The 23777-nt window shown below is 42.6% G+C and overlaps 1 protein-coding gene across 1 annotated transcript in view; it reads right to left on the bottom strand.

Annotated features, from left to right (window-relative positions):
• The window catches only part of Asxl1 (ASXL transcriptional regulator 1), a 63693-nt gene that overhangs the window by 6242 nt on the left and 33674 nt on the right, over nt 1–23777 (bottom strand). The window contains exons 5-10 of the mRNA XM_051143454.1: nt 5065–5185; nt 4892–4989; nt 3071–3164; nt 2491–2643; nt 1478–1641; nt 1286–1382 (exon numbers count right to left, since the gene is read on the bottom strand). Coding sequence (XP_050999411.1) covers nt 1286–1382; nt 1478–1641; nt 2491–2643; nt 3071–3164; nt 4892–4989; nt 5065–5185 — 727 coding nt within the window. The remainder of the gene's footprint in view (nt 1–1285; nt 1383–1477; nt 1642–2490; nt 2644–3070; nt 3165–4891; nt 4990–5064; nt 5186–23777) is intronic.

Below are 23777 nucleotides of genomic sequence, written 5' to 3' on the forward strand. Positions count from 1 at the left end.
TCCCTATGTAGAAAAGGCCACCACAGTCCACCTGAATGTTTTGTCTTTGAGGCTGCCCATTTGGTGACACCTGGGAACTTGGATTTCAAGTACTCTCCCCATCCTAACCGATGAGTGGCTCACTGTGCTGATCTTGAGACCAACAATATTAGTCACGCTAAAGATACCTGCCTTCTTTTTAGGAACCAATGCCTTATATTAATACCTCCTAATAAAGAAACTGGTGAAAAATGAATGCCAGGTTTCCTTTTAGGACTAGCAATGGTTTCTAACAGAATCAGACCACAATAAAATCCTGGGTACCAAGGCTCAGTTGTTAAGAATTTGATTTCAGGAATCCATGTCAGGTAGCTTTCAACCGCCTGTAACTCCAGCTCCAGGGGATCTAACACCTCTGATGTCTGTAGGCACCTGAACTCGTGTGCACATATCCACTAATTTAAAAACAAAAACTCCAAACCCTGGGTGCTAAGCCCTTACCAAACTTCCCTGGTAGACATTTTCACAATCATTTCTGCTTGACTCCACAGAAAGGACTTCAGAAACCTGTGCCTGGCTGTCCCTTGGATCTTACCTGCGTCTTCTCCCATTGCTGATTTTACTTTGTATTATTTTGCTGTAATAAACCCTAACTATGTACATAAACTGCCAATACTAATGAAGCCCAATCTTGGGATTCTCTCCACATGTTTATCATAAGCTACTATGGAAGACTAAACTCAAAAAAGCTGGCATTTACTCTAAGTGATTATTGGGGGGGAGAACATGGTGGCACTGAATATGTCATCTTGGGGTGCTTTCTTACACAGATCCACACAATACCATCACTGAAAGGTATAGGCATATAGTTTTAGTAATAAAAAGAATATGTAGAATGGATATCCCTAAGAACAGTGTGTCCTATCAATAACTACTGTGGCGTCCATGAGCAAAGCCTGCCTTACGTCCTTGAGAAAGAGAGCCGTAAAACTGAGCACCTGGAACTAACACTTGATCACAGTAAAGGCCTGAGAAGTAGGAAGTGCTTAGACGTTTTTTCCTTGATGTGTATGGGTGTTTGCCTATGTGGAAGACCACGCACCATGTGCATGCCTGGTGCCCTAGAGGCCAGAAGAGGACATCAGATCCGCTAGAACTAGACTAATAAGACAACTGTGAGTTCCTATGTAGGTGCTGAGAATTGAACCTGGGTCCTCTGTAAGAGCAGGCAATGTTCTTAATCTTAAAACTACAAAACACCACACATAACAGGCATCTCAAACCGTGTGTGATGAAGTCTACTCACCATCAGCAAGGCGTTCCCGCCAGCTCTGAGCTGCATGGGTGAAAAACTCATTATTGAGTGCACTGCTGCTGAGGCGCAGCAGGCCGTCTGTCCCCACCTAGGAGGGGTAAGGGATAAAATGAAAACAATAAAGCAACTTGAAAGAAGAGGAGCCCGCCTAGACAGGGACCAAGGGGAGTCGTGCACTGGCACCTGTCTATCCACTTCAGGCAGGAGGAGGAGGAGCTGCTGCTGGAAGTGTGACGGCAGGGCATGGAAGGTCCGAGAGTTTATCAGAGCGCGGAGGTTGGTGTTAACAAGAATGGACCCAGGAGTCTCAAAATCTACCTCTTCCCCTCTGTTACGCTTCATTTGACCTGTGGTTTTTGAAAGCAAGAAGAAGTAAGGATATAGATTTTTCAGCTTGCGGGGGGGGGGGGGGAAGGGGGGGGGGGGGGGGGGAGCCCTGAGAGAACATTTAGGCTTGCTTGCCTCCCTACATTTAACACCTACACACAAGGCCTTTGTGAAGGAGTGTGCCCTGCAGGCAGACAAGCACCAAAGGTTACTAAAAGCCAAGGAAAGCCTGGTGGTGGCAGTGCACTCCTATAATCCCAGGACCCAGGAAACAGAGGTAGGTGGATCTCTGAGTTCAAGGCTACCCTGGTCTACAGATCAAGCAAGTTCCAAAACACGAGGGCTATACATACATAGACACCCCCAACACCCACACCAACGAAACCAATTCTGAAATGGCAAACAGCATAGTAGGCTTGCACAAAGTCCTACTGAGTTTGTTTTCATGCCCCAAATTCAACACATGCTCCCACTCAACACACTGCCTAGATTAAAACAATGGAATGTAGCTGACTATTTATAAGCATACCGGGATGCTACAGCCCCCCAAAATGGACATGGGGATCCTTTATAGAGAACAGAGAAATTCTCATTCAGTCATTCAGACACTTGTGAAACAAAGCCAAGGCAGGTACAGACCAGGCCCCACAGGGATGTATAAGAAGCAATGTGATACCATGTCTACCTATAGGTGCTTATTCTCATGAAATACTCAAAACAGAGGAAAAACAAACCAACAAAATACAGCAGTTCCCCCCAAGAAGTAAAAATAAACTGAAAAAAGAACTGGAAAAGAAGAAATCATATTTTCAACTTTAGTTCTGCAGGGGGCCCTTTTACAAGCAGAGAAATAAGTGCCATCCACTCACCTGTGGCAGGCTTCCGGAAGCCTCTCAAGAGAGGGGCAGGGTCCCTGGTGACCTCAGTCTGGCTTCGAATAGCAGTGCTGCCCAAGGCCAGAGAGCCACTGCTGTTGCTGGATGGACTGCCACTCTCACCATCAGCGTGGCGGCCCGAGAACCCTGCAGGCACAGCATTCCACTGGTCAAAAGCAGGACAAGCTGCAGCCATGGCTCTCTCTGATATGCTGCCATCAATAGTGGGTGTTTCTGGATCCCACCCGTTGGCTGGCAAAACCACCATGTCATGGGTTTGGTTTAAAAATATCACTAAAGAATGCCAAACCACAGCTTTTATGCCAAACTACACTGTTTACAAAGCACTGGTAGAGTCACCATCAGATTCTCACAGGTGACCCTGGGGAGCATATGGACGGTGGATGGTAGAACCCACTACAAAGTCCTCACCATCACAATATACTGCCTTCCTAGGTTCTCACGGCTCTTGAATTCAACAATTCTACTGGTTATCACACTGCTAAGTCAAAGGCTGCTAACAGAGCCAGGTCCCCAGGACCCTAGGTACTATAACCACTGAGTCTATACATACCTGAGGCAGACTCCACGTGGGCCCCGTTTACCTTCAAAGGAGTCAGGACAACACGAGGCAGCATGACCCCAGTCCTTTTCTTTTGTTTGCTTGCCTGTGTTCCAGGGAGGGATTTAAAAAAAGAAAGCAGTCATCTGCAAGGCCAGTACAGCACTGCTTTAGCTCTGCCCTGTTCATTTGAGTCTCAGCGTTCTTGTTAAAGGTTAGTACTGTGGCTCAATGGCTAAGGGTACTTGCTGCGCAAACCTTATAATCTTTGTTCAATCCTAAAATCCAATAGGGGAACAAGAACACAGACTCTCCTTTGATCTCCACAACAACGGCAAACGAATGTACATAGACACACACAATCTTTTAAAAGCTCATGCAGGGTCTGGAGAGATGGCTCAGCAGTTAACACTGGCTACCATCCAAAGGACCTGGGTTTGAGTCCCTGCATTTATGAGGTACCTTTCAACTATCTGTAATTCCAGTTCCAAGAGACTTGATCCCTTTCCAGGCCTACTCCAGACCATATATTACAGTAAACATATAAACACAAGCAAAAACTCTTTTTTGATTTTTTGAGACAGGGTTTCTCTGTGTAGCCCTGGTTGTCCTGGATTCACTTTGTAGACCAGGCTAGCCTCCAACTCATTGAGTTCTGCCTGCCTCTGCTGGGATTAAAGGCATGCGCTATCACGCCCAGCTTAAACGTTCTTATAGATAAAAGAATAAGACGCCCGGTGGTGGTGGTGGTGGTGGTGGTGGTGGCCGCGGCGGTGGCGGTGGCGGCGGCGGCGCACACCTTTAATCCCAGCACTTGGGAGGCAGAGGCAGGTGGATCACTGTGAGTTCGAGGCCAGCCTGGTCTACAAAGTGAGTCCAGGACAGCCAAGGCTACACAGAGAAACCCTGTCTCGAAAAACAAAAGATAAAAGAATAAGATATAAATCTTTAAAAAGAGAATTTACATGCACAGAGATCTCCCAGGCAATGACAGTACAGAAAAGGACCAACGTCAATGCACTAAGTATTCCTCTCAGCTGGCAAGGTAAGGGCTCACACACCTCTGTTCCATCCTATGATAAGGAGGTGAGGGATGGGGGCTGGGGATATAGCTCAATGGAAGAGTGTTTGTCTAGCCTGCAAAAAGTCCTGGATTCAGTGCCCAGTATTGTAAAAGAAAAGGGAGGTAGCGGGATCATCATTTAAGCTGCTGCCTTCCAAGTTCATGTTTTCTTTCTTTCTTTTTTTTTTTTTTTTCAAGTTCATGTTTTCATACTCTGAATGCAATGAAATTCCTTCCTGGGCATTTGCGTATGTGGTGTAAGAACAAGAGTGAGGCAAGTGTGGTGGCGCACACCAACAGTCAAAGCACCTAACACCTAGGAGACAGAGACACGAGGATCAGGAGTTCAAGACCATTTTTAGCTACACTTGTAAGTTAGAGACTAGCCTGGGCAATATGAGGTCTGAGGAAAATAAAGGAGAAATGAAGGGAGGAAAAACAATTAACTAGGCACAAAAACAGACGCCAAAAGCAAAAACCTCTATGTTCTCAAGCCTAATACGCAGTTTCATACAGCTTGCTTCTAAAAATGTTACCACAGGTAGGGTATGGTAGTACGTGTCTTTAAGTCTAGCACTGGGAAGGCAGAAGCAGCACAGCACTCTAAGTTCAAGATCGGCCTGGTCTACATAGTAAGTTCCAGGCTAGCCAAAACTGTCTCAAAATAAATTAATAAAATACGAATGTTATTGAGATACAGATGATCAAACCCTGTCTGTGCCTGCTCTCACCCATCACTCTCCTATCTTGTCACTAGCGAGTCTCGTTACCTGTGAGGAAGCCCTGTGGCTGTCCCTGGGATTGGAGAGAGGCCGGCTCTGAGACTCTGTAGAACAGGATGCATTCGAAGATGTTTCATCTAGAGACACTGGAAGACAAAAACCCAAAGGTTTAGTCCCTAGGAACAGCCTGGCCTCTCTGCACCTCTCATTCCAGCACTTACCGTCATTTTCAGCACTCACAGCACTGGCTTCATTGGACTCACAGCTTTCCACATCAGCCGAGTCCTCTGGCTCTTCTCCATCCACTGCAGCTGCATTTCTAGACCACTGCACAGCATCCTTCTGTGACACGAAGTTAAAAGTTAGGTGAACAAAACCGTCCAAACCCAACAAGCACAACAGACATTCCTAAATAATGCTTTTTTTAAACCCTCAAATCCAACAAAGAGTTCTACACAAGAGTTTCTGAGGTCCTTGACCTTTCAAGCACTGCTGTGTTCACTCAAGTCAGCTTGTTTCTGAATCTGTGGGCTTCTGAGAAGCTAAAGGGATTCGCATGCTCATTTCCTCTCATGTTTCTCAGCATTTACAATCGCTATAGAATGCAGAAGCAAAAGAAATAAAAACCCAGAAATTTCTCCATAGGCTTAGAGAGATAAGCCCCATTGCCAATCCAATGCTGTATCCTGCCCAGCTTGAAGGCAACCAGTTTTTCTCTATTACTGTTGAACAGTGGATCACAGAAAACTAATTGTTCCTTGAAGCAGCCACGTATGATACACTGTCAGCAACCAGAATGTGGTCAAAGGACATTTTAAAAAATGCCCAACAAGGCTGGGATGCTGGCCAGCGGTAGATCCTGGGTTTCATATGCAGCACAGTTGGGAGGGTGATACAACATCTTTAGTAGTACACACATGAAGATCAAAATTACAGCCATGAAGTGCCACTGCCCTGCCCACACGATAGCAGCACCAAACCCTGGGGACTGTGGGGGGCTGGAGTGCTCATACAGTGACTGCTGTGCAGGATAGCTCGGCAACCCTCTGTTGCTGTTTTTGGTTTTCCTAGACAGGGTTTCTCTGTGTAGCTCTGGTTGTCTTGTGGGCCATGTGGGTTTCTTAATAATATTTGCTGTATGATTTTTGTCTCTTAGAATGTAAGAAGCTATAGCATGAAGTCTCACCAACATGACTGCCTAAACATGACTTGAACAAAGATGACAGTAAGACTAGCTAAAATAAAATGGAGATGGGAAAGCTCAGCAGGCCTCAGCCTTTGATAAAGGACTACAGGCAACTAAGAAATAGTCTTTCCCAGAGCAGAACACATTCACTGGTTACCAAGTGGTCAGCTCTGAAAGTATATATGCAAGTAATGGTATAGAGACCCAGCAGGTTATGTATTTGTTATACATACATATGTATAACAATAAAAGAAAAAAAAGGGCCATGAATTTAAAAGAGAGCAAGGGGGGAGGTAATGGGAGGACTTGGAGGAAGGAATGGGAGAAACGATATAGTATATAATACAATCTCAAAACAGTTTGTAAAAGTTGCTCAGCAGGGAGATACTTCTTTTAAGCAAAGCTCCAGGGACTGAAGGAAGTAGTTGCTAGGGGACCTGAATGGTACTACTAAAGAGTTTGTTTCTTTTAGGGTGGTGGAAATGTTCTAGAATTATACAATAGTAACCATTATATAACTAAAAAGCTACTGAATTGGTCACTTTATTTTATTTTATTTTTTTGTTTTTTCGAGACAGGGTTTCTCTGTGTAGCCATGGCTATTCTGGCTGGACTTGCTTTGTAGACCAGGCTGGCCTCGAACTCACAGCGATCCTGCTGGCCTCGAACTCACAGCGATCCTACTGCCTCTACCTCCCGAGTGCTGGGATTAAAGGCATGCGCCACCACACCTGGATGAACTGGTCACTTTTTTAAAGGGGCAAAAAAAGTATAGTCTGTGAACTACGGTCCCAGTAAACCTTCATTTAAAACATCTAATCATGTTTTAATTTTGTTACATAAGTCATTAAGAAAATTGACCTGTGAAGGCAGGAGAGCAGGCTAGATGGTTAAGAGTACTGGCTGCTCTTCTAGAGGATTCAGATTTGATTCCCAGAACTCAAATGGCAGCTCACAACTGTCTGTAACTCTAGCTCCAGGTGATCTCATTTTCTCTTTTAGCATCTATAGGCAGCAGGCATATAAAGCAGTACACAGATGTATGTTCAGGCAAAAGGGCACCCACATGAATAAGACAGTAACAATTTAATACATAGAAAAGTTATGTGAATGCCACAAAGTAACCAACTGGCCAGTTTGCCTGGGTCAGTCCTGCCCCAGTGAAACCAATCCTTCAGTCTAGGCACACAGGGATAGCTGGCACCCTTCCAAAAGCTTCATTCTGGAAACAAGAGGAATGCCCAAACATTTAAAAAAAAAAGAAAGAAGAAGAAGAAGAGGAAGAGGAGGAGGAAGAAGAAGGAGGAGGAGGAGGAAGAGAGAGAGAGAGAGAATATGAAAGGAAGGGAAGGAGGCAGGAAATGAGGACAGTTACAGCCCCTGGAAACACTGGGCTTCAGCCCTTCACCATGTCACCTATTTCCCATCTGCCTCTGCCTCCCGAGTTTGGTATTTTATTTTTTAAGCAGAAGAGTGTCAGATAATAACAACCAAGGCTTTATCTGGAGAAGTGATGGTGGTCCCTTTCCATCTTCATCATCTCACGCCAGTACTTTATCTGACCCATCTCCTGCATCCTTTCTTTTCCTTGCACTTCTTTGTACATAGATAATATATGCATCTATTTTATTCCCTCTTCAGTCTTAGCCACACACTCCCAAAAATGTCTACCACAGATAATCTGTATTTTTGCTTCACATTATGATTTCATTTGCAGCTTCCTAATTTTCTTCTCAGTTGCATCATACTCCATGATGTGGAGCTGGAGAGATGGCTCAGAGGTTAAGAGCACTGGCTATCACATCATGATGTGAATGATAGCCCACGTTTATATAACCACTCCCCAGTACAATGGCACTGAGACGACTGTTAATGTTTTACAAACAGAAACACTATTATACACCTTGGGCTTCAACAGCTCAGTAGGTAAGAGCATTTGCGTAATCATGGGGACATGAGTTGAAACCCCATGTGTGCGCCTGTAACCCAGGCATTGGGAGAAGGTGACAAAGAATACATTGCTGTAGCTTGCTGGCCTCCAGCCTAGCTCCTAGCTCAGTGACAGACCATGTCTCAAGGGTTAAACAGAGCAAGAAGTCACCCAACTTCTCTTGAGAGCCACAGACTGAACACAATCTCAGCCAAACTCTGCACAATACAACTCAGAGTATGAGTGTGTATAAATTCCATTTCCACAAACAAACAAACAAACAAAAAAATCAAAATTTAAATTGAGAACACTTGCTATTTTCTTCCCTAAACTAATCCTCACTTCTACTGGGTGACACGTGTGAACTGACACCATGAGGAAGTCAGCCCAAGAAGGATGAAATAAATGCCTAAACAAGTGTCTCATGGAGGTCGTTTACAGAGAACAGAACTTAAAACAGGTAAGGCGGCCATGCATGGGAGAAGAGGAGCGGCAGGCCATGAGGGCTAATGAAAGCACTGATGATTGTGGGCAGTGATGGTTACAGAAGGTAGAGGGATGACCTGAACGATAAATACCCTAATGTTTTGTTCGATTGCCTTTCAGTGTGTATTTGGATATGCACAAGCTGCTCTCAGGACACCAGAGTTGCTCTCCACTGTTTGTCTTCATTTCCTTTTCCGCCCCCTCAGCCAACCTACCCCCATGCAAATGTATGCGAAAGCACGTATGTGTGTGTGTGAGCATATACACAGGCATGCCATGAACATGTAAAAGTGAGGGGACATTTGGAAGTTAGTTCTGTCATTCTACTGCCATGTGGGTTCCAGGGATAAAACTCAGGTCATCAGGTTTGTGTAGCAAATCCTGCCCCACTCCACCCCCCAAGACAGGGTCTCTCTGTGTAGCCTTGGCTGTCCTGGACTCACTTTGTAGACCAGGCTGGCCTTGAACTCACAGCGACCCACCTGCCTCTGCCTCCCGAGTGCTGGGATTAAAAGCATGTGCCACCACGCCCTCCCACACACACCTCCATTAAGCCAGCTCACTGGCTCTCCACCCTATTTAAAAAAAAAAAAAAAAAAAGACCTGACTGGCTTGTTTCATCAAATCTGGAGCTTACTGGTTTGGCTAGGCTGGCTAGGTAGTCAGCTAGCTGCAAGCACTCATCAGTCTCAACCTCTCTAGTGCTGAAATTACAAGCATGCACTGCCACACTCAGCTTCTTACGGAGGTTAGGTTCCTTAATTTTTTTATTTCTTGTCACATCACCATGATTTACAGGCAATGTACCAGATATATGTAAAAGAAAGATAATGCTACAAGAGGCTTTTAAAACCCCTTCAGAAATGTACATCTAATTGATATTACACTGCATTAAACCACCTCTGCATTTTTGAATGCTATGGTTATTACAGTTCTGAAAAACAAAAGCACGGCCACGTATGGTGCCACATGTCTTTAATCACATCATTAGCATTTTTTTCTAAAAACCAGATGGATCTTGGCTTGGCCAATTATTGTCTGAAAAGACTTTCAAAGGCACCATGCTGAAGGGTATGGATGCTCTGACTCGAAGAGACACATCTGGAAAAGCAGAAACACTCAAATAGCCAGAGTTTGTAGGACAGGATGCCACTGGGAGATAGTGGCAGAGGAAACTCTCAAATGTGTTGCTGTTCAGCCCACAAGTGTGGTGAAACTATGCTCAATTACAGTTAAGCCAAAAGAATTACAGCACACTGTCTGGCCCTTACACAGACCCTCACACAGTGGCTATTCCTATTATGCAGATTAGAAATATCAAAAACAGCCTCAAGATTCACACAAGGAACTAACCCAGGAAGAAGGAAAATCCTGGCCTTAACTGAGCATTAAGCACACTGCTTCTTAGTCAAAGATCTAACAAGCAAACCCTGTAGCAGTTTCCACATAACTTAAAATTTATAGAAATACTAATATATACAACACTAAAAAAGGTAAATTCACATTGTCTCACATTCAATCAAAAATCATCAGGCATACAAAGATATGTATTTTAAAAAAACTATTCTTACTAGGATAATTAAAAAAATATATATACTAGAAACAGCAGAAAAGAAATTTAGAGTCACAACTGTATTTTCCTATATCCAGTTAAATAAGTAAGAATATGTCCTATGAGCATAAACAGGGGGAGGTAATCCCCCTCAGGAACAGTCATAGGGGAGGGTAATAATGGAAAAATGGGGGGGGGGGGGAGAATGGGAGGATACAAGGGATGGGATAAACATTGAGATGTAACAAGAATATATTAATAAAAAAAAAAGGAAAAAAAAGAATATGCAACAGTTTTTTCTGAAAATTTATTTTTATTTTGTTGTGAGCATTTGTTCACATGTTTTTCTGTGCATCCTGTTCCTACCTTGCCCAAGGAAGGGAGCAAGCAGAGAGCATCAGATCTGTTGACACTGGGAGTTAAGAGAGGATTTACCATGTGGGTGCTGGGAAAGGAACCCTAATTCTCTGTAGGAGTAACAAGTGCTCTTAACTGCTAAGCCACCTCTCCAGCCCCTGGTTTTTGTTTTTGACACAGTTTCCCTAGATAGCTCAAGCTAGCTTTAAACTCACAACTTTCTCTGTTGGTCTCCTTTTCAGCTGGCATTAAGGCATGCATCACACTAAGGTTTAGAAGCTATTTCAATAAAGGGCAAATCAAAATTGTAAGGATAAGCTAGGCTGGTGGCGCACGCCTTTAATCCCAGCACTAAGGAGGCAGAGGCAGGCGGATCTCTGTGAGTTTGCAGCCAGCCTGGTCTACCAAGAGAGTTCCAGAACAGCCAGGGACATACAGGAAAATCCTCTCTTGGGGTGGGGTGGGTAGAGGGGGAACGACAACAACAAAAATTATTTTTATTTTCAAGTATGTGTTTGTGCATGAAAATACAAAGGAGGCAAGAGGAGGGTGTCAGATCCCTTGGAACGATACTTATAGGCAATGGGTATCAGGAACCTAACTCAGGCCCTTTACAATAATAGAATGCATTCTTAACCATCTCTCTAGTTCCAACCTCTACCTACCCACCTACCCAATCTATTTAAAGGAGCAAAAACCTTCACACAACATGAATCCATTTGTTTTGATGTGAAACAAACATGAAATGTCTGTTCAGACAGGATGGGTCTTGCTACATAGACCAGGCTAGCTGCAGTTCACTATGTAGCGACCTCTCAAGAACTGAGATTACATGGGTGCCCCTTCACTCTAACGTTCAAGTGAATCATAAAAGTATTTTTGGAAGTAAGAAACCAGACACAAATCCTAACAGCAAAATTAAAAAATGGTTTTGAGAGCCAGTGAGATAGCTCAGGAAGTAGAGGCACCTGCCAACCAAGCCTGACAAGGTGAGTTAATTCCCAGGTTCCACATAGTAAAGAGACTCGACTCCCTCAAGTTTTCTTCTGACTTTCACAAGCACACTGGGGCACACTGAAGTGCCCCGTAATAAAATAAGTTTTTTTTAAATTTTGATTATAAGACTACAAATAAAAGGACATACAACTAGTAAATTATGAATCTGACTCATAGGCAAGAGCTTTTCAATAAGGAGACCAAACAAGTGAATGTAGCGTTGTATCCAACACTGTGTTCGTAACAGAAAACAGATGGATTGATTCCATAAAGTCATTCTTCTGGCAGCAGCAGTGTTGTACCAGTGTGAATTTCTTAGTTTTAAATGTACTACAATTATGTAAGACAGAGATGCCCAACCTTATGACACTGGGAAGACACTGTGGTCTACAAGTGTATTGGACATCATTAGTAGCTATCCTGGGACACTGCAGTCTCTGGGCCACATTTATACTGGGGAGAGCTATATAGAGAATACAAAGGAATGTTGCTATCTTTGATTCCCCTACAGAAATAAAGTTTTGGTTTAAGTTAGATGCAGTGACTGGAGAGATGGCTCAGTAGGTAAACATTTGCTTTTGCAGGTTTGAGTACCGAGGTTTGGATACCCTGCACCCATGTGAAAACAAAACAAAAATGTAGAGCTGAATCTCATGGCTTGGGAGGCAAAAACAGGCAGATTCTTGAAGCTCACTAACCAATCAGCCTACCTGAATCAGTGAGATCCCAGATCACCTGACACTGACCTCTGGCTCTACATGCATACCGAGATATACTGCACCTGTTTGCATATATGCACACACACACACACACAGAGAAACAGATAAGACATATATAACACACATACATAAACCAGTTAAATATCTCTCAACCATATAGCTTGGCCATTTAATACCACTCTGTTCTAGGAAAATCAAAAGCATTTCCATACAGAGACTAGTACAGAGATAATCATAAAATCTTATTAGTAATAGCCCAAAGCTAGAAAACCCAAGTGTTCTTCCATGGTGAGTGGAACAACACCTGTCAAGTCATCATAACAGAACCTACTGAATACTGATGGTCAACTAGTCTATCCAACCGCAGTAGATCATCTCATACTCAGCACACTGAGTGACAAAAGCCACACAGAGAGAAAAAGAGTACATGCTTCTGTGAACGAGAAAAGCTTCCAGAGTGGCAGAAACAATTCAGTAGTTGCATGGAGATGGAGGTAAAGAGCAGAACAGGCTGTGAAGAGACAAAAGAAAAAGGTCTGTGTAATTTAAAAAAAAAAAAAAAAAGTGTGCTGTTGGCCAAATGGCGATTACAGGAGTGAGAGGCTAGGAAAGACAGAGCACTGCTGTTATTTGACATTGATTATGCTAATTTGTTTTGTTTTGTTGAGACAGGGTCTAGCTATGTCACTCTAGCTGGCCTAGAACTTGATATGTGTAATAGGCTTGCTTGAAACTCACAGCAATCCTCCTGCTTTAGCCTTCTGAGTGCTGGGATTACAGGGATGTACTACTATGCCTATTTCCTTACCTTCTGATAATAAAAGGAGAGGGCTGGGGGTGTGCAAGAGATAAAGAGCATTTATCCAGCACATGTTTGGCCCTCGGCTCAACCTTTAAAAATTTTAGAATTAAGGGCATAAAAACTATCCGTAGTGAGTATTCTTGGTGATCAACTCGGTACCCTGGGGAGAGGGACTCTCTGTATTTCTGTCTGTGGGGAATGTTCTTCGCTGAAAATTGGTATATGAAGGCCCAGCCCACATTCCTGGGTAGGGGAGCATGGACTACATAACAAGTTAGCGGAGCAAGCCAGAGAAAACAAGTCAGTAAGCAGCATTCCTCAGGGGCTCTGCTTCAGCTCTGTTTCAAGCTTCTGCCCTGGCTTTTCCCCATGATAGACTATAATAAACCTATCTGCACTGAAACAAACCCTTTCCTCCCCAAGTAGCTTTTGGTCATGTATTTATCTTAGCAAAAGAAAGCAAGCTAGGACCATATCTATCAAGTCTAGCTCAGTGGTCTCATACGTGTGTAGTAACTGCTAAGCTTTGTTGTTGCTGCTGCAATAGTTCAGACCTGAAACTCTCCCCCTTGAAGGCCCTGTGGTGGTTTGAATGAGAATGGCCCCCATAAGCTGATAGATTTAAATTCTTGGTCACCAAGGAGTGGCACTATGTGAAAGGATTAGGAGGTGCAGACTTGTTGGAGGAAGTGTGTCACTGGAGGCTTTGAGGGTTTTCTGGGGTTTTTTAAGTTAGGATTTCTCTGTGTAGCACACTGGCTGTCCTGGAAACTCACTCTGTAGACCAGGCTGGTCTTGAACTCAGAGATCTGCCTGTCTTTGTCTCTGGAATGTCTCTGGGAGTAAAAGCATTTGCCATCACCAAGCTCTGGCTTTGGGATTTTCAAAAAGTCCAAGCCAGGCCCAGGAGCTCTTTCTTCTTGCTGCCTGCGGATCTGGATACAGCTCTCAACGACTTCTCTAGCACTAGGCCTGCCTGCCACCGTGCTCCCTGCTAGAGGGCAATGGACTAAACCTCTGACAGCATAGGACAGTCCCAATTGAATGTTTTCCTTTATAAGACTTGCCTTGGTCACGACATCTCTTCACAATAGTAGATCAAGACAGGACCATATGCTAAAGTCCTCAGCCTAGACCTAGTGGACAGTGAAAAGATGGGATCAAGTAGGAAGTCTTCTGGTCATGGGACGGAGTGGCGCCCCTGAAGGGGACAGGAAAGCTGTTACTCTCTCTCAACCCTAAGACACCAGTAAACTGCCTTTTGCACCACCATGTGCCTTGCCACCTTACCACAGTCCCAAGAGCAGCAGGACTAATTGACCATGGATAGAAACCCTCCAAACTTTTCAACAAACCCTTTTTAGTTAATTATCTCAGATAGTGTTGTTTTGCTGGGGTTGGGGTCTTTCCCTCCTGTGTCCTAGATTGGCCTTGAACTCACTAAGATGCTCTTGAATTTCGTATTTTGCTGTACCCCACCCCCGCAAGTCCTGGAACTACAGGCATGCACTAGGATGTCTAGTTGGTTTATGTGGTGCTGGGAATTAAAAGCAGGGCTTCATATGCATAAGACAAACATTCTACCAATTAAACTACACTACCAGCTTTCAGTTTTGGCATTGGTTTGTTTTTATACTAACAAAACACTAACACATTTCTAGAAAATAATACTATTGTAGTGGCTACAACCTCAGCTTTCATCTTTGTGCTTGTTTTTAAATCTAAAGACTGTTAATAAAAAGTGTTTCCAGAGGCACGGTGGATCTCTGTGAGTTCAAGGCAAGCCTACTCTACACAGGGAGTTCCAAAACAACCACAGCTACACAGAGAAGCACTATCTCAAAGAAAGAAAAAAAGAATATCCTGTAGTATTTTCTGGGTTTCTTTTATAAATCAGTTAAAATATGTGATATATTATAAAAATGGTTATGTCAACTTGCCACTCTGTAATGACTTTGCTATTCCTCTCAGTAAGAGAAACATCTTGCTGCTCTTGGGAGTTGATGTGACCAACAGATTGATGCAGGGCACTCAATTTTTACAATTTCTTGTTGTAGAGGCACGGCATACTCACCACAGGATGCTCTAGTATTGCTGGCCCAGTCCCACTCTGTAACAAAGATCTCTCTCTATTCTCCAACTCCACTGTGAGAACTAAAGTCCCCAGACTGCCAATGAAGAAAAAACAAAACTGTCCTTCCCTATAAACTACACTGTGCGACACAGAGGCTTAAGACACACTTACACTTTGAGGCTTGCCCTCTTGCTGCTACTGGGAACCTTTCCATGACTCACGTGACAGTCTCTTAGTACTCCAGTCAACAGTATACAAAGAAAGAGGGCCATCTTATGCAACCTGGTATATTTGTTTTATTTCACTGCATGACACATTACCACAGACTCATTGGCTTAAAGATGCACTTATTATCTCAGTTTTCTAGGGGTAAGAATTATGGACACAAGCACAGCTGGGGCTACTGCTGAGGAGTACACAAAGTTCAAATCAGGTGTCAGACACCCCCCCCCCCCGAGCTCAGGCCCTCTTGGAATGTACAGTTACTGTAGAAAACTTTCTATTGTAGGACTGAGGTCACTCCCAGCACTGTCAGCTCCAGTGCTACTCACAGTCCCTGCCACTTGGCCTCACACATGCCAATCAATACCCGTCTTCAGAGCCAGAAGACTTGCTCTATCTTCCATCTCTGAACACCAGACCTACATCTAACTGAGTCAGGCCTACCCAGAAAAGTATCTTTTGGGTTACCAGATCTGAAAACAATCTCTTCAACTTTGCTTATCCTACTGCCAAGAACGAATTACAACTGCCACCCCCACACAGGAGACTGCACAAAGACAAGGGTTATCAGAGACCATCTGAGTTTTCTGACACATTAGCCTCCAGCTAATCTGTGCTGATAGGAACCAGACCATGCAACCAAAGAACTGCAAGTAAAGTAACAGGCTGTTCTATGGCATCAAGCTGTACAGTTAACACTAAGTGTGAAGTGTGGTGACATGTGCCTGTACTGTACCCCCACCACTAGAGAAGTTGAGGCAGGAGGATCTTTAATCCTATACTAATTTGGGCTAGATAGCTTTAAACTATCTCAAAACACACCAAAATAACCCGCCCCACCCCCAACAAGGGTATAGAGGGCTGGGAAACTCCCACGACCCCTCAACTGCTAGAGAAAACTAGCCTGATACTTGCAGTGGACCAACAATTTCCAAATGAAGGGCACAGACAGCACATTTTAAATCTAAAGATAAAACATGAAGCTTCAGTTAGCAGATGCACATTTCCAATGCCTATATCAATCCTACACCATAGCTAACATTCTAAAGTCAGTTTTCCTTTTACAGAAAGTTTTACAAAGTTAAGACAGATGAAGAGACTTTAGTTTTAGCCAGACTTAAAAACATGAGCATAGAGGGCTGGAGAGATGGCTCAGAGGCTAAGAGCATTGACTGCTCTTCTAGAGGTCCTGAGTGCAATTCCCAGCAACCATCTATAATGAGATCTGATGCCCTCTTCTGATGTGCAGGTGAGCATGCAGGCAGAGCACTGTATACATAATAAATAAGTCTTAAAACAAAACAAAACAAAAACATGAGCATAAAGGCAATTTGGTTTTACCAGAGAAGGCAAATGCAAAGAACACCAAGGAAACAGCAGAGCTGACATTTTTAAAGCGAATGTAAAATTCTTTAAACACACTGCAAAAAATGTATGATACAATTTTAGGAGTGGGGTGGGGTTCAGTTGGCAAAGTACTTGCCTAGCATGCACAGCCCTTACATATCAGCACCACATACACCAGCCAGGGCAGTGTGTTCAAAATCCCAGCGCTCTAGAAGAGGCAGGAAAATCTTAAGCTCAAGGTCATTCTCAACTATGTAGTGACTTAGAGGCCAGCCTGGGATACCTGAGATCGCACCTCACCTATGCACCTCTGCTGCCAAAGGGAAAGAGCGGAAGGAGAGGAGTAAACGGTACAACTATAACTGTATTTCAGGTGTTTCGCAGTGACCCGTTAAACAGAGACAAGTAAATAATAAACAATTGCTAGGGAAAAATTATTTAAAAAAAAAAAAAAAACTGGGAAAAACAAAAACAAACAAACAAACAAAATAAAACTGGGGATTTGGGAAGAGAGCTCAGTTAGTTAAGTCCTGCATCCTATCACAAGGACACATGTTAAAACAAAAAACAAGGGGCTGGAGAGATGGCTCAGAGGTTAAGAGCACTGGCTACTCTTCCAAAGTCGAGAGTTCAATTCCCAGCAACTACATGGTGGCTCACAACCATCTATAATAAGATCTGGTGCTCTCTTCTGGCCTGAAGGCATAACACTGTATACATAATAAATTTTAAAAAATTTTAAAAATTAATGGCTGAACATTTACCAAATGTGATCCAAAGAGAGAAACAAAACCTAGCACAAAAAAATAGAAAGCAAACTACACTAATGCATTGCAACCAAATTGTAAGGAAAGAAGAAAAAAATCTTGTAAGGTCGGGTGAAATAGCTGAGCCTCCACTGTGCATGACAACCTGAGCTCCATATTCTGGAACGCATAGCATGGAGAGACACAAATCCCCCAAGCTGTCTCTAACATGCCAAGTGGTATGCCACGTGCCACACACACTTTAAATTATTATTTTATGTGTATGAGTGTTTTATCTGTATGTACACCTGGGTCCCAAAAATATACCTGGTGCTTAGGTATATACCTGGAGGATAGAAGAGTGGCAAGCTTCCTGGAACTGGATTTACAGATGGCTATGAACTACCATGTGGGTGCTGGGAACTGAACCCAAGTCCTCTACAAGAGCAGCCAGTGCTCTTCAAGGCCAGGCCTTTTTTTTTTTTTTTTTAAATCCTAAAATTAACCAGGAAGGGTGAGAAGATATGTTACTCGTTGAGAGCAATTAAAATGACAGCAGATTGCTCATTAGACATTATGGAAGCCAGAGACAATGGTGCAAAGTCTTAAAAAAAAAAAAAAAAGTGTCCACCTAAAAATTCTCTATCAAAAATCAAAGGCTGAAAAAATATACCTATATTTATGTTACAACAAATTAAAAGTCCTATGGCAGAAAGAAAACAATAACAGAAGGCTACATACAGGCAAAAGAGATTATCATAAATGAAAACTACATGGGTAAGCATAAAAGACTTTCTTTCCAGCTGTTAAGATTACCTGCTGCTCCTCTAGAGGTCCTGAATTCAGTTCCTAGCACTGGTGTTAGATGGCTCACAACTGCCTTGAACTCCAACACCTTCCTCTGGCCTTTGTCATCACCTGCACATGTGTGCCATACACACAGACATACAAACATACACATAAATGTATTTAAAAAAAAGAAAAGAAAAATAGCCAGGTGTGGTGTCGTACACCTTTAATCCCAGCACTCAGGAGGCAGAGGCTGGTGGACTGATATGAGTTCAAGGCCAGCCTGGTCTACAAAGTGAGTCCAGATCAGCCAAGGCTACACAAAGAAACCCTGTCTTGGGTCTTAGGGGGGTGGGAGGTGGGGTTGGAGAGAAGGAGAGAAAAAGAGAGGGAGAGAGAGAGAAACTGCCAGTCTCTGTACTTCAGAGGCAGAAAAATCATTAGTTCAAGGTCACTCTCAACTACAAGCTTGAAACCAGCCTGATCTACATGAAACCTTGTAAGGAACCAAAACTGTCAAAAAAAATTTGAGTAAAAACAAATTTTAACAATACATGGTATCTGTAGATACATTAATCTTAAACATATATAAACAGATAGAAAACTATATACCTAGGAAACTCTTACTGCATAAAAGCAGGAGTGCTGGTTTCAGGCTTATTGGAAAAGGTATAGATTTGGTAAACTGCCCACAACACAAGCATGAAAACCTGAGTTCAGATGGCCTGGCCCCATGAAAAAGCCTGCCGTGGTCATATGCATCTGTAGCCAGAGCCCAGTGTTGCTGGCAACAGGCAGAGCCTTGGAACTAGCTGGTCAGCCATTCTAGACAGTGTGTGAGCAGCAGGTTCAATGGGACTCTGGCCTACAGAGTGAGTTCCAGGGCTACACAAAAGAGAAAAAAGGAATGACTCTTTACATAAATTGATTGTCCTTGAACCTATATCTATAAATTTATTATAGGTAATAGTTAACTGAACTGTTACCAGAATTAAACTTAGCTTCCTAGGTATTGTTACTTTAAAAAAAACATATTCAATTTGGAAATAGTTCTAAGCTTAAAAAAAAAAAAGAAAAAAGTGGTATCTTTGTATTTCTATGACAAAACTCAATTCATTTTGATCTATTTTCCTTTTATATCCTGCTGGATGGAGTTGCCAAAATCTGTTAACAGTTTCTGTGTCCATCTTATGAGACATATTGGCCCATAGATTGTGTGATGTACTTTTCTGATTTTCAGATTAAACCATGATATTCTTGAAGAATTGGGAAGTACTTCCTCCCTCGGTGTTAATTAGTGTTTGTTTATGAGATAGGCTCTCACATAGCCCAACTTTGTAACTCACTCTGTAATTGAAGATGACCTTGAATTTCTGGGTATCAAACCAAGAGCTTTATATTATGCATGGTAAGCAGGCACTCTAAAACGGTGCTATAACCACATTAAAATTTTTATTTTTAGACAATCTTTCATTATATTCTTAGTGGCCTCTAACTCTGTATATAGAGCAACCTGCTTGAGAGCCTGAAGACTTACTGAGGAGTTTGCCTCTGAGCTAGACATGCTGGCATTGCCTGTAACATCAGTATTCGGAAGGCTGAGCAGTAGTATTCAAGAGTTTAAGGTCATTTGTGTGTGGCTGTGTGTGTTTGGGGGGGGGAGGAGGCTTGCTAATATTGGTGATTTGTCTCTCTCTGACAACTCAAGCTAATCCCAGTGGTTCTTCTATTTTAGTGCTCTTCTCACATTAGGAGCAGGTGGCTTCATTGTTTCACTTCTTTTGTTGTGCGGCTGACTTTTCTCATTTTTATTTCTTACTTAGGCTTGGTTTGAATTTAGCTTATTCTTCTCCCTTCCCTGGTGTTTTATGGTGGAAATTCTATCATTTATTTAAGAATTTACCTTTTTCCTAAGAAAGGTATTTAATGACAGATAACATGTAACTTCCTTTGATTTGATTTAACTTAACTTAGAAGTGTGGTGTTCAGTTTCCTGATCTTTGGGGACTGTCCAGAGATCTCTTGACCGGGATGTGCAGTCACATTGTGCTATGAGAGCATGTCATGCATGTTTCGATTCTTTTCAGTGTACTGAGGCTTGTCTGTGGTTGCCAGTGTCTGTTGTGACAAGTGCCTCATGGTCACTTCCATATGTGTGCCACTTTTACAGTGTTCTGTAAATGTTTACAAGTTTTGAGTTAACAGTTTTGCTCAGGTCTTTTTTATTGTCACAGATCATACAATTTATATGATATATGGTGATTTGAATTACAGAGTTGGGACTAAAATACATGCCTGAGGTTGAGGCCAGAAGGTTGTGAGTTAAAGACCTGGGTTACACAGTGAATTCGAAGCTTCCCTGGGAACCATAAAGGAAAACACAAAAAACTGCCATGCAGGTCAGCAGTACAGCGCTTACCTAGCATGCAAGACCCTAGATTCAATCTCTAGTGTGCAAAAATAAATTAACAAAAATAAAATTCACTGCTGGGCGAGGTGGCACATGCCTTTAATCCCAACACTTGAGAGGCAGAGGCAGGTGGATCTTTTTGAGTTCAAGGCCAGCCTAATCTGCAAGTGAGACCAGGACAGCCAAGGCTACACAGAGAAACTGTCTAAAAAACAAACAAACAAAAATCAATTTCATGGGCTGGAGAGATGGCTCAGAGGTTAAGAGCACTGACTACGGTTCAAAAGGTCATGAGTTCAATTCCCAGCAACCACATGTTGGCTCACAACCATCTGTAATGAGATTTGTATACATAATAAATAAATAAATCTTAAAAAAAAAAAAAATCAATTTCATTATGAGTCTGTGTTTCTTTGGGGTACTTTTGAATGAATCTCTTGCTGTGTAGATTTTGAAATTTGCTTATAATACACGTAAATACTTTCTGACAAATTGCCATTTTGAAATATCTGGCAATAGTATAGTGTTTGATCTAAAATGTGTGTGTGCTCGAAAAAACAAAATAAAATGTGTGTGTGTGTGTACATACACACATTCATGAGCACTGTCAGGGGTCAATACTGGGTATCTTAATGTTACCAATGATGGAGGTCCAATTTGGGTGGTTCTAGGTTCTTGGCCTCTCACCCAGGAAAGTAAAAAGAAGGGCTCACACTGATTTGGGGGGGGGGGGCAAGATAATTTTATTAGGAGCAAAATTAAAGCACAGAGTAAAGAGGGAGACCTATCAAGACAGCGAACCATGAATGACTGAATCAGTGGCTTGGGTGATTGTTTGGGATTTTCTTTTATGGAGTTCAAGAAAAGGAGGACCTAATTGCTAAGGAGTTTGGATAGATGTATTTTAAGGGATTATATGATAATTTCTCTACTGTGAATTCCTCTCCCAGTAATTATATGCACACCCAGTGTAAGGTAGTGTACCTAGGATTCTCTCAGTAAGCATACGAGAGGACATGACTTTGTCTTACTATGCACGTACTAGAAACTGGCTCGGGCCAGATTGGCCTTTCTCTTCTTTATACTCCAGTATTCTGGAAATGCACCTGCTTAGAAACTGTCCAAATGTGATTGTTAGGGGGTATGGGAAAACTCAATATTGATTAGAGGTGGGAGTAGAGGTAGGCTGATGCAAATTGAGGGTTGAGAGGTTCTGAGTTTGCTGGAGAGGGGTGTGTGCCAGTGAATGAACTAGCTGCCAAGTGCATTATTGTTAAGAGGGGGGCACACATAAACAAATCAAGTGGACTAAACTGTCTCCTAGGCTTGACTTCCTAATCCCATGATTGCTGTCCACATAAGCTTTTGAAACAAGTTGGGATTAAAGGCATGCACCACCACCCGACCATTCTGTCAATTTTTGACCTAACAAAGTCTCTAGAGCAACCATACATGTAATTTAATAAAAGTTCCACTTCACTTAAAACAGAACCAAGACAGCATATATACTTCTGATTCTCCCACAAGTTGTGCCTAAAGAAAAGTACCCATCTCACCCCCCTGATAAAAATCACATCAAGACACAGACACATACACAAAGGCCAGGAATTGGCTTAATAAGGGTGCCAAGCCAGGCATGGTGGTGCATACCTGTGATCCCAGCACTCTGGGAGGCAGAGGCAGGCAGATCACTGTGAGTTCAAGGCCAGCCTGGACTACAGAGCAAGCCCAGGACAGCTAGGACTACACAGAAACTCTATCTTGAAAAGCAACCAAGTTCAATCTCCAGGACACACAAAATAGAAGGATAAAACTAATTTCCATAAATTGTCCTCATTACCATATACACATACCAATTAGTAACTATAAAAAAAAATTTTTTTTTTTTGGGTTTTCGAGACAGGGTTTCTCTGTGTAGCCTTGGCTGTCCTGGAGTCCCTTTGTAGACCAGGCTGGCCTTGAACTCACAGCGAGCCACCTGCCTCTGCCTCCCGAGTGCTGGGATTAAAGGCGCGCACCACCACTGCCCGGCTCTATATAAAACTTCTTAAAAAGTCACAAACAGTAGTTTGTGAAATCATTAAAAATTTAGGGGGAAAGTAGGGCACAGCAACTGTGGGAAGGACTGTAAGCTTTGTCACAGGCAAAACTAATCTTGGTGGGCTTTGCCGTTGGACTCACCACATATACTCTCTGAGATTAACCTTGAGATACACTGGGTGGAGCCATCCTGGGCCTGGAATTCAGGAAGCAGACCTGGAAACTCCACCTGGACTATTGTGTTTCTAATCGACCCTCAATGGGAGGAGAGGGCCCTTGCAACAGAGATTCAGTCAGGTGGAGAAGAGAGAGGAGCCATAGGGTGAGACTGGGCTTGAGTACACATGGATCGGGAAAAGGATCAGGAAACAGGCCGGACCCAGCACACAGGCCAGAAAACACCTAGGGTCCCGTCCCGTGGAACAGATAACGGAAGGTTCACTCTTTTTTCTTTTAACCTTTTCTCCCTCTTGTGGAAGCTAGTTGGGATGTATAATAAAGTTTACTTGTTAAAAAACAGAGCCAACAAGTGGCGCTGAATGTGGGGCCCGATGGGTTCCATAGTTTCTAATGGTAGGAGGAAAGACTCAAAATTCTAAGGTACAGAAATACTGTTTCAGCAAAGTCGCAACACAACTACCATTGCAAAACTCTTTCCTGCCTTATACTTAGAGGAAATTCTCTGTTTTTTCGTTGTTCTTTTATTATATTTCATTCTTAAAAGAATTTTTAAAAAGGCTAATAACATAAAAAAGTCAAAAGGGTCAGTAAATTGTATCCTTTTAGAAAAGATTGCAGAATTGACTGGACATATTAAAAGACTATAAATAAATAAATAAATAAATAAATAAATAAGAAAATGAATGAAAATTTTGATAAACGGGAGTGATAAAGAACAAAAAATAGAGAAGCCAGAAAGCAAAAACAACAAAAACAAACAAACAAACAAACAAACAAAAACCGGAAGAGTCAATAAGCTCTATCCTTTTGAAAAGAATTACTGACTTAACTGAACAAATGGACAAAATACAAAGAAACCCTGAAAGGGCTGGAAAAGCAGAAGGTACCTTTGGTTAAAAAGGGTGGAAAAGGTCAGAAACGAGAGAAAAAGGAAGACAGACAAAAAGGTCTTTGAAGAAAAATGTCCCGGTGGAGGTCACCTCCAGAGTTGCTCACACTCCTTCAGCTTTTCCAGTCACTGTAAGACATGTGCCCACGCACCATGGTGCCGAGGGCTATGATGAAATGGCCTGGCATCCTGTAGACATGATGGATTTA

The sequence above is a fragment of the Acomys russatus genome, chromosome 4 (assembly GCF_903995435.1).
Source record: "Acomys russatus chromosome 4, mAcoRus1.1, whole genome shotgun sequence".
In the NCBI taxonomy this organism is placed as follows: domain Eukaryota; kingdom Metazoa; phylum Chordata; class Mammalia; order Rodentia; family Muridae; genus Acomys; species Acomys russatus.